The sequence below is a fragment of the Parasteatoda tepidariorum genome, chromosome 2 (assembly GCF_982258835.1).
Source record: "Parasteatoda tepidariorum strain Cologne lab strain chromosome 2, Ptep-v5.0, whole genome shotgun sequence".
In the NCBI taxonomy this organism is placed as follows: domain Eukaryota; kingdom Metazoa; phylum Arthropoda; class Arachnida; order Araneae; family Theridiidae; genus Parasteatoda; species Parasteatoda tepidariorum.
The window spans coordinates 16,570,690-16,582,860 of NC_141756.1; the positions used below are offsets into that span (position 1 = coordinate 16,570,690).

Below are 12,171 nucleotides of genomic sequence, written 5' to 3' on the forward strand. Positions count from 1 at the left end.
ATAGGGTTAATATCAAAATAAGTAAAGTTTTTAAGCGACATCAACCAAATATTTATCAGTCATAAACCTTTGAAGTGTTAAATCGTAAAATAATGGTTTGTAATGTATGCAGCGACGGTATCATAAGCCAACAAGATATAATTCAATGTCCCGGAACTTGCAAAGGCAGCTACCATTTGTTACTACGGAGGTTTTAACGAAAATTCTTTTGGAGAAACTGGAAGTAAATGGAAATGCATACAATTTTAATCTTCATCTATAAATCCAGGCAATCAAATTCTCATTGAACATGAAAAGAAATCTAATGTAAACATAACGATGGCAACAAATCCTGAAACAAACTTGTCTATCGAAAAGTGTGTAAAAGAAATTTTAAATTTACTTGCAAAATTGAAAAACGAAAGCTTCGAACTCAATTCTTTTATTTCGGAACACTGCAACGAGTAAATGAAAAATTTAAATGTCATAACGCTATTTTATTAGATCTAAAAGAAACAATAAAAATTTAAATGTCATAACGCTATTGTATTAAATCTAAAAGAAACAATCACTGACTTTAAAAATGACATGCAAACCTTGAAAAAAAAAAGCTGTTGAAAATAATAATTTTTAAAAATGATTTGCAATCTTGAAAAGTGAAATCACAGAGCTACAAATGTCATTTTATAATTATCAGGTACCTAAGGTCCAAAATGACAGTTGATAGAGTTTTGGACAGACTAGAATTAAATAACTCAGTATGTAACCGTAACGCTACATCAAGTGCCGAAGAGACGAAGGGATGGCTTATTGTCCAGTTTAATTAAAAATCACAAAGAGACGTATAGCTGCCAAAAGGAAACACCCCCTAATTTATAATGACATACACAATATATTCCCATTAAACAAGTACTTGGCACCAGCTATGAAAAAACTATTTTAAAGTAAATCTTTCGAAAGGGATAATTTTGTTGGGTAATAGAGGGTGAAATATTTCAACTTAAAAATAAAAATGCTAGAATGTATACTTGAGTGCGAAAAGATACTATCTAAACCCAAGCTATTTGTGACAAGATATGTCGTGTCAAAAGTACCTTCATGACTTTCAATTTTTATACAATCTAATTAATTAAAAATATCTTTTAACCCCAGACTTACGTTTAACTACATCAAATATTATTCACTTTTATATTCAACGTTTAAGATCTAATTTTAAAGTACTAATTGCCATGTTATATGATACTTTAGACATAATTTCTATTTTAATTTTAAGTGAAACTTAGATGACTGAATAATGTATTAAATTTCTACAGTATGTAAATATTAATCCTTTTCGCTATCTCAGAACATTTTATAGATCTGTTGGTATTAGTGTTTATATCAAATCTCAATACGATTTTTTTTAATACGATTTATTCTCAAAAATTATCATTTGCTTTAATCTTGTTATTTTACTTAACATTTTCATTTACTTAATTGTTATAATTATTATTATACATTATTATTTTATTTAAAATATATAGATCTAATACTGTCACAATTGAATATTTTAACAATAAACAGAAGAAAAAATGTCTTGTTTCATACAAAATTTAAATTATAATAATAATTAGCGCCCATATACATTGATATAATAAATCCATTAGCAGTTTAGGGTAAGGATTATGCAATAAACATAAATACGCTACCTAATATTCAACGAATAACTTGATAATAACTTGCTTAATTTATTAATTACGGAATATAAATGAACGAATTAACCAAAACCATTTACTCAACATATTACTAGTCCGTAGTTTGATATCTTACAAACTATGTCTACATCTTTTCAAAAACCCAAACGCTTGCAACAAAAAAGATGAAGATGCATAAGAAGACGTAACAAATTTATTTCATACCCTAGCCTTACAAAAACATTTTTTGCAAAAGTTTTCAGTATTTTTCACAAATTAATTTACTTCCTGCTGAAATTCAAAATGCAAACAACGTAAATAACTTTAAAGAACTCATAAAAATTTTTTAAACTTTTCTCTACCTAATGTTAAAAATATTTTCTCATGGTAATTCTACTTTTATTTTCTTTTGTGTATGTTTTTTTATAGTTATAATGTTGAGATTTTATGACTGAAAATTTTAACTTGCTTTAAACTACACACGCCTGTTTGGCATCTTTCAAACTTTAAATTTTATATTTGAATATTTTTTTTAAATTTTTAGTGTTAACTTTCATATTCTTGTGTATTCATTTTCTTTTATTTGTCATAATATATAATCTCAACTCCCCAGTCGCTAAAATTAACCTAAAGATCCAAAAATGATCCCTTCGCTTTATTTCTCCTGCGTTTGTTTTTTACTTTCACTTTGCATTTTATTGAAAGGAATTTAATCAACTAAACTGGGATTAAAGGAATAAATAAAATTTTATTATTCTAAAGCTAAACTTGAATTGTGTGAATTAGATATTTTTATTTCGTAACAAAATTTGAAGCAGAAATAAACTCTTTTAAAAATAAAACAACATAAATACATTGTTTTGCTGTAATTGTTATAGCTGTGTTAAGTAAATAATCTGGATAGTAAATTCAAGGCTTTCTTCAATGCACTTCAACTTTATTAACTTTTACTATAATTTATTTTGAACTTAATTTCTTCACCTTGTTCAACTTTAAAGCTTCAAAAACATCAAAATCAAATGACTGACAACATCCAATCTATAAGGAAAACATGTTAAAGCAATTTAAGCATTTTGAAAAAACGATGTTTTCAAAATGTGATATACCATCAGTAATTTCAAATGTACGCACCGAAATGTTATAGAGTTGGAAAGAGAAAAAGAAAATAAATTAACACACATTAATGACGGCTCTTTATAGTGCTTATTACATTTTTATGCATACTTTTTCTATAGAGGTACAAATCAAAAAAACAGTATAAATCAAAAAATGGCATTATAAAACAACCACCCAGCCATAAGAATAACAACAACATTTCGCTTGATCCCAGTAATAGGAGACACTATACCACTTAAATTGACAACATTTCACTTTAGTCTTTTAACTTTTAGTAAAATTACAGAAATTAATTAGATATTCTGATTTAGGAGAGTTTTGATTAATAGGATGCTTCACACATCAAAATCAATACTTATTCCTTTAATATTAAATATGAAATTAATTTAAAACGGAATTATATTACAAGAAATGAAGAATGACAGTTTCAAGAAATTAGAATAATTGGAATATTTAAAAGATCTTAGTGGTTTAGATTATATTTCTTAACATCATGAACTAGAAATTAAGTTGAGTCATACTTAAGTTTATTAAAAGCAAACATTAAAAGTATCACGATCAATTTTCTCTAAACCAAATATGAAACCCATAAAAAAATTAAAAAAAAAAGAAAAAAGAACTCGACAAAAATAATTGAAGGTGACGAAATGAGCAAAAAATCCTTTTTCTCCCTCCCCCAAAGAGAAACACAGACGCTATTACAATCTTGTTCTCAGATCATTTACAATTTTTGCTGTTAGAAATTTCTCATCAGAAACGAGAGAAAAGCAGTATGTTCAATCGATTGTGACACTCAACTTAGTTAGGCTTCTCGTGTTACTTCTGTTTTATCTGAGGTCAAATAATCTGGGTCATGCCACCAAGTGAATCGAAGAGAAACTTATTTCTCCGAGAGAGTTTTATTTTTCATACATTTCTTCGGCTACTCAATTCTCCATCTCGAAAAGAAAAAAAAACATGGAAAGAAATAACAATGGAAAGTGTATAATAAAGAGCCCTGCCAGAAATGTAACAAAAGATGCTGTTGAGTTTGGTTGAGAAAAGAAAGAAATACGAGACGAAAATAGTTCATAAGTGCTGCGTCAAATAAAATATTAAGGTAATTAAAGTTCTTAATGGATGCTTACTCGGAATTTAAACTGAAAGTTAAAAATGCTTTGTTTTAAACACATTATTTAATTTAAATTGCAAAACTAAGGAATGTCGCGAATTCGAGTATTTTTTTTTTATCTAAAATTAATATATTTCCTAACATTATCAGAAAAATAGATGCAATGATTTACCATACTATAATAGAGAGCTAACTGCTACAATTTAATAAGGTGTTAATTTAAACACTATTTCCATTCAAGTTGAACCATATTATATTAATCAAATTTAAAAAGTAAGATAATCGGGTTCAACCTGGTGAACCATAGTATCACGAAATGAAGTTAAGTTTGAGAAATACGATAATCTAGTTTAATTTAGTGAACCATAGTTACTCTTTAATCATGGTTCAACTTTGTGAACCCAATTCGTATTTAAGTTGACGATGTACGATTAACTGGTTCAATCAAGTGAACCATAGAATCTCGTAATCAAGTTTAGGAAATACGTTCAACCATTTGAATCTTAGTGTCAAGTAATATTTAAGAAATACGATAATCTGGTTCAACCAGGTGGCTCTTAGTAGCACGTAAGTTTTAAGATATACGATAATCTTGTTCAACCAGATGAACTATAGTGTATCGTAATCAAGTTTAAGAAATACGATAATCTTGTTCAACCAGGTGAACCATAGTGCCTCGTAATCAAGTTTAAAGAATACGATAATCTGGTTCAACCTGGTGACACTTAGTATCACGTAATATTTAAGAAATACGATAATTTTGTTCAACCAGGTGAAACATAGTGTCTCATAATCAAGTTTAAGAAATACGATAATCTGCTTATATTCTTATTTATTATAGCATGTCGTACTCAAATTTTAGAATGCATTATTCAAGTTAAGTTATTTTTTCAATTAACAATACGATTATATTTGGTTCAACTTAACGCGTTATTAAAGATGTGGCAACTTTGAACGATATCGTGATTGAACATGCTTCAAAATTTCAAAATATACGGCTAACACTAGAAAGATTGAGCATTGCTGCATAACTAGAAAGTCTGAAATGGCCATTTCTGACTTTGTTAATTACCAAAATCAGTTAGACATTTTATATCTTGAAATATAATCACAATGTAATAAAAAATATTTTAGAGACTCTATCGTCAAAACTCTATGATATTTTATTTGATTTAGTTAATAGAAACACTGCGTTAGATGGGACACAGTCTATTCAAATTTACCTATAAATTAGTTTCTTATCTATATTGGTTCAAATTAAGAAAAGTCAGAAATACTCAATACTTAATGCAATTAGCTGGAATGAGAATTTTTCAACAATGAATTCATTTCATAACAAAAATCATTGCGTTTTTGCTTTAATTATTACTCAAGTAGTTAAAAGCCATAAAATATTAGCTTTTTTTTCCTTTTTCGTAATTATAATTGATGTTGACAGAAAGCATTAGCAATAATTAAAATTAAGATCAATTTAAATTAAAGAAAATTAAACACAAGTTGAAAAATTCAACGTAATTACTGCGTATGGTTTTTAATGTTTTTTATGGCAGAAACGTTGTGTTGAATAAAATTGAACACTTCGTAAAATATAGTACTCATTTATTTATTTTAAATATTTAAATTTTTACAAAGAAAATTTTTTTCTTGGCCCCATTTATTAACTCAATAAAATATATTTATTTGACTGGTTAAAATACGCAAAAATACTATAGTTAAAAAGAAACCTTTCAAATATTTTTAAGATGTGAGCAATGTTTTCATAATGAGCACTAATGTAAGAAACAGTAAAGCTAAATAAAATTCACTTAATATTTAAATTTTAAGTTTTGCTAAGGTAGCACTTATTCCTTTCAAACCTAAGGATTTCTTCCATATTTGATGAAAAAAATTGTGTTCTAATCATGCATTTCCATTCTTAGAAAAAAGGTTTTTAATTACTTTTTAAGCTTAAAGCAAGTTCATTCTTTCACCTTCGCAAAAAGTAAACTTAAATGTTATAACATTAACATATCTATGCGATGCAAATTCTTCACTTTTTTAAAAACCTTGATGAATTAAATCATATTTTTAATTTATAAAATAAATAAATCAGAACCAAAATTAGAATTAATATCTTTTCGTAAATAATATTTTCATTATCTAATTTAAAAACTTGAATAGTAAAGCGAAAAATTTAATGTTGCATGTTTTTTTTAAGAATATGATCATTTAACTTAATAAAAATAATAGATTTAATAAAAGTGAAGTAATTATACCGTAAAAAATGCTTTTCTGTGCTTGGATTACTATAGAAACATATTTTTAATTAAAAACTGGACGCATATTTCAGCTAATGTTTTCTATAGAAATAATAAAATGAAAAATAAAAGGTAGTTTATTCAGTTAATTTATGTGTGGATTAGTAAAAATACACATAAAATAACTGCAATTTAATTAAAATACTAGAACAATATTTGTAATTATTTTTTAAATCCATAGTAATATTATATGACATTAATTTTTAAATATATGTATTCCGTTGTTAATCTATTGTTCTATGTTTATAAAAACTATCGAAAATTTATGAGGATAACTAAACTATTATTCTCATGGGAAGGAAATAATTTTGAATCAATATTTCCTTTACTAAATATTAATACAACGAGTCTTTCTCTAATTATATTTACAGTATGACCTCTTTAATAAGAAAATAAATATGAAAAACAGATATAGCTGTTATATTTCTCAGGAAAAAAAGAAAAAGTAAAAATGCACACAAATTAATTAAAGTATTTAAACAATACGTATAGGAGAGAGTCGTGTAGCCCCGCCCACTTAAGGAGTATTGCTTATATTTCTGTATAATATTGAGTAATAATCAATATTTTTGTATGTTTCTATCCTTTTACCATCTAATTAAATAATGCAAAAAGACTAAACCAAAAAAAGAATAGTTTAACTTTAAAAAAAAATAGAAATTTAAAAAAACTTGTTTTTCAGCTCTTTTCAAAATGTGTCGGGTAGCCCCGCTCAGTTACAAAAATTATGTTTTTTGACTGTTTTTTCAGGTGTAAATGAAAGTGACCAATGTATTGACAATAGATAAACCTCATTTATCATTTTTATCACAAAATTATTTTATTTATTATATATTTAGATACTTTTAGTGAATTCTATCATTTAATAACAATCATTTAATAACAACAATATTTGTTGTTAAAAATGCATATAACATTCAAATTTGAAGCAATAAAATAATAATGTTTGCAACCGTACATTTATCGACGAAATAAAATTGGGCGGTGATATCCGACATTCGTGTGAGGGGGGCTACCCGAAATCCTTTTTTTTTTGTAAATTTGTAATTACTCGAACAATTTTTCACATATAAACTTCTTTCTTCATGCAAATCAAACTTAAGACTACATACTATAATGCTGTATATATAGAAAAAATTATTTTTTTAGTATTAAAATGAAGTTTAATCGAAACATTCAACCAATTTTTCTTAATTTCATGAGTACTGTATTCAACATATTTTTAAAACTATTGTTTACCATGTTACCAGCTGCATAAATACTTGAAACTTTGAAAATAATCTTTTTTTAATATAACAATTAATGTCCGTTGGCCCATTGACTTGAAAAAATATTCTATACATATGAAATTGACTGTGGGCGGGGCTACCCGACTCTCCCCTATAGCTGTTATGTTTATCAGGAAAAGAAGAGAAAGTAAAAATGCACAAAAATTAATGCAATTTAATTAAAATATTTAAACAATATGTATATATCTTTTCATTAAATCGATTCTATAGAAATAAAACATTATGTTTTTAAATACACGTATTTTGTTGTAAACTTTGTGTCCAATATTAATAAAAACTATCGGAGAATAAAACTGTTATTTTCTCGGGGAAGAAATAATTTCAATGCCACATTTCATTTCCTAGATATTTATTATTTTTGTTTCAATACGTTTCTTACAATGCAATCTACGTTAATATTTACAATGCAATCTAGCGATTGAGAAAAGAAATATGAAAAACAGATATATTTGTTATGCAAGGAATGGGGAAGGATAACAAAAAAGCAAAAGGAAACTGATAAAAAGAGTTTTAGTGTGCAACAGATTTATGTTTTCTGCTCCCCCCAAAAAGAGAAGAAAAAAAGGGGAAAAAAAGAAGCACAATTCTCTTGAAAATAAAAGATTTCGGCTTGAATATTCTTTTTCTTCTAAATTTACGATGCCGGGGACAAAAAAGCGCAAATGCAGCATAAATTTGATTTCAAAATAAAGTGAATAAAGGTTTAAGAGGAAGTATCTTATTGCCTTACCCTTAAAATATTTTCCCCTTTAGTGAAATAAAACATTTTTACGATTCGTGATAATGTACAATTTCCTTCCAACTTAATTTCATTAATTTTACAATTACAGTTTATTAAATTTCATTTAAGCGTTCTTGACTGATGACAGGCAGCTTCGAGTAATGTTAGAAATTTCTCATTGAAAAGATTGCTTAAGTTTAAGGAAATTACGAATTTATTTCATTTTAGCATCGAGTATCGTATAAAACAGTGTGGAATAACAATATTTTAAATCAAATTCAATTTCCTCATTTTAATTGGAGATGCATTTCATTGATAATTTTAAATATAGTAATAATGTATCAATAATTGAAGCTAAAATATAATTTTTTTTAATATGTAAAGAATCTTTCAATATTTAAAGAATCTACTAACCAAATTATTCTTTTATTAAAATTAGGTAACACATAATAAAAACAAAATTTTTTTTATAATTCCTCATTTAAATTCGCTCATTCTATAAAATCTCGAATTTTAAGATATTACGTGTCGTAATAATTATTTATTAAAAATATCGTTTTTTAAAAAAACGATGTCGAAATGTGTGGAAAAACTGAAATAAACTGTAATAACTTTCGAAAAAGTGATCGGAAATTAAAGTGGATCTACGATTCAATCCACTCTATAAAAAAGTGACTACTAAAATACAAAACTCTTCAAGTTATAAAATTGTAATAAAAATATCGGAATTGAAGAAGAAACCAGGCGGAAATAGCTAAAAAACGACTTATAGCTGCCGAAAAAATGATCCATAAAAGATTTACAATAGAATCGTTACGAATCGAGCGGGTTAAGACATGACTCCTTAAATTCACCATGCATGATTTTTGTGATAACATTGTATTAAGACTATCAGAATAAAAATATATAGGCAGATGGATGAAATAACGATCGAAAAACGACATGGACTTACAACTGAATCGTTGTGAATCAATCCGGTTAAAAAATGATAACTCAAATTCAAAATTCGCGTGACGTTGTACTAATGTATTAAAAATATCAGATTTCTTAAAAAGTCGAAAACATGATGAATATCGGCCGAAAAAACTAGTATTTAATGACGTGATATTACAATGGAATCCTCACAAATTGGATGCGTCTAAGAATGATACCTCAAATTCGAAATTTGCACTTCTTAATAACATAGCAATAAAATATCAGAAAGTAAAAGACCAAGTGAAAAGTATCAAAAAGATTTTTAATTACTTCCTAAAAATATTGATGTAACAAATCGTATGATGAAATCATTACGAATTGAGCAAGTCAAAAAGTCATAACTCACATTCGAGCTGCGTAAAAAAATTGAATCAAAAACATCGGAATTTAAAAAATAATTTTTAAATATCTTTTGTAAAAAAAATCATCTACGGAAATTACGATGGAATCACTACGAATCGAACACAATTTGAATGTCGTAACTTCCGGTTTGAACTCCCGCCGATACTTAGAGCGTGTAATGTTATATTTGTAATTTCCCATTCGTTATATAGCTGGGTTAGGATTTGAATCAAGGTAGCGAAGGCACTTTATAAGTTGGACGCCAAAAATGACGATTGGGTGAAATTTTGTAGGATACGATCGATGCAAATTATGACTAACGACTGCTTATTTCGAATCATGATTACATCTATAAGAAATATTCGTCTGTATCACCACTCTGTCTCACTCTAAGAATTAAGCTAGTTCTCAAGTTTTCTACTCCCATTTCATAGAATTAAGAAGAGGGGGATTCAGTATTGAGATATATGTTAATCTGTAAAACAATCATGCCCTCTAATTGAAAGAATTAGAAAGGTGGGGAAATGTAGTATTAAGAAATCTGTCAATTGTAGACTCTTCTTATTGAAAGAATTAAGAAGCCGAGAAAATTTAGTATTTAGTCATCTGGTAATTTGTTAACCAATCTGGAAAATCTATGCACCAAACATCAATATAAAATGTCAATCATAATTACTCGCATTTCATGTAATCCTGTTAAATTTAAGCATTTTGATAAATTAACGGCATCACAATAGTTACCCATATAAAATTTCAAACAATCTCAACCCATTATGTAATACTTTTGATACCTTTTAGAAAACGTTTACTTCTTATATTGTATTGTAGTATGTGCTTTTGATACTTGGTATGTGTTTTACAGACTGCGGCTGAGTATGCTGGACAGTATGATAAGAAAAGAGAGCAAGAATACAGTCGTTTTCATGGTTATGCTTATGATGGCATATGGGCAATTGCACTTGCCATTCAGAGCGTCTCTAACAGACTAAAAGCAAAAGGTAAACTGTTAAAGGAGTTCCAATATAGAGACCCGTTTTGGGGTCAGTTGTTCAGGGACGCTTTTAACGAAACATCTTTTACTGGAGTCACAGTAAGTATTTTATTTTAATAAACTAAAGAACTCATAAAATAAGGACGCAATTCAAAATATAAATATAATTTAATATTTTGAACTTAATTCATAAACTCAAAATATTACTTCAATTATTTAAAGCTGTTAAATTTATAACCAATTGTGAAAATTTAATATATAATACAATATTTACAAATTTTTAATTATTGTATTTTGATAATTAAATTTTAATAAATGTTATCTTTGCATTCGACATGATTAAAAAATCATTTTATGATTTCGAAGGTGTATAAACATCCATTGACTGTTAACCCCCTGATGATTCTACACGTAAAAGTCATATTTTGACCTGCGGTCTTCTCCGCATAGCAAAACCGGTTTTTTCATGTTATTAGACAGTGAAATAGTATATAGAAGAAATAGCATATAAGAGATAAAAGAACATTCTCCAAATATTGCTCATTTTCTAGGCCTGTTAAAGCAACAAGTATGTAGTAATAAAGGAAGTTAATGTCAATATATTAGAATCCTATTTCTATGCAGATTAGTGTATGCTCAATTTCAAATGAATTTTCAAAACAATAAAATAAAACAATTAATTATTTTTGTTGATACTAGACGTAAATACGCTTTTACAGTCAAATAAAATGGTTTTCAAAGACTCAGGGATCCTGGTAATAAAATGATATTTAAAAGGTTGAACCAGAGCTCATTTACATGTTGTTCTCATTTACATGTAAATGAGAACAAACAATATTTCTGATCTAAACATTAAATTTGTTTCATGGAACTGTAAATTTAATTATAATCCCCAATTGCCACTAAACGGACTAATTTTAAATTTTATTTGTAAATTTCTGAATTTAATTACATGAGTTCTACAAATGTTTTATTCAATAAAATATAATTTTCATAATTCCATTTAAAAACTGCATTTATCTCACACCGATTACATAATTGTTATGTCATACTATAAAAAGTTGTTTATATAAATATCGATGCATTTCAGAAAAATTTATAATACAAAAAGTAACTTTTAATTTACAGAATAAATTCAATAGTTTAATCAAGAAATCAGCAATTCTTTCTTCAAACTTTCCATCATGGACAGATTATTTATTAACATTTTAGACATTTCAATCTACAAAAAGCTGTATTCTTGGAATTTTTATTATAGGATATCAAGATAAATCTTTTTCTGAAAGTAATCATTTATAATCTTAAAAACATTGACATTTTTTTAATATATTTGTCAAAGTTCATTATAAAACTGAGTATTGTATATTGAATAATTGAACACGTTCTCCTATTGAAGCGAAGCTAAACAATATAAATATCTAAACTTCAATAAAGGATTGTTGACAACTCTAGGTTCCGAGGCGACATTTGTTTGATTGAAATAAAAATGGAATTTTCTTCTTTAATAAAAACTGAAGATATAAAAAGAAAAAATAAAATTGGGAATTTCGTATTTTTCTCAACCTTAAGAAATCTCTTTTACAATCATTTTTTTTTTTGTAAAATCGAAATTGCTGATGACAGAATTATTGAAAAGTGACTATTACCTTCTTTAAAAATTTTTCTTCGCAAAAGATG

At 26.8% G+C, this 12,171-nt stretch overlaps 1 protein-coding gene across 2 annotated transcripts in view; it reads left to right on the forward strand.

The window, feature by feature from the left end:
- Nucleotides 1-12,171, forward strand: part of LOC107448832 (gamma-aminobutyric acid type B receptor subunit 2) — a 292,812-nt gene that overhangs the window by 200,807 nt on the left and 79,834 nt on the right. For both annotated transcript variants that reach the window (XM_043051303.3, XM_016064184.4), the window contains exon 7: nt 10,366-10,593. In XM_043051303.3, coding sequence (XP_042907237.3) covers nt 10,366-10,593 — 228 coding nt within the window. The remainder of the gene's footprint in view (nt 1-10,365; nt 10,594-12,171) is intronic.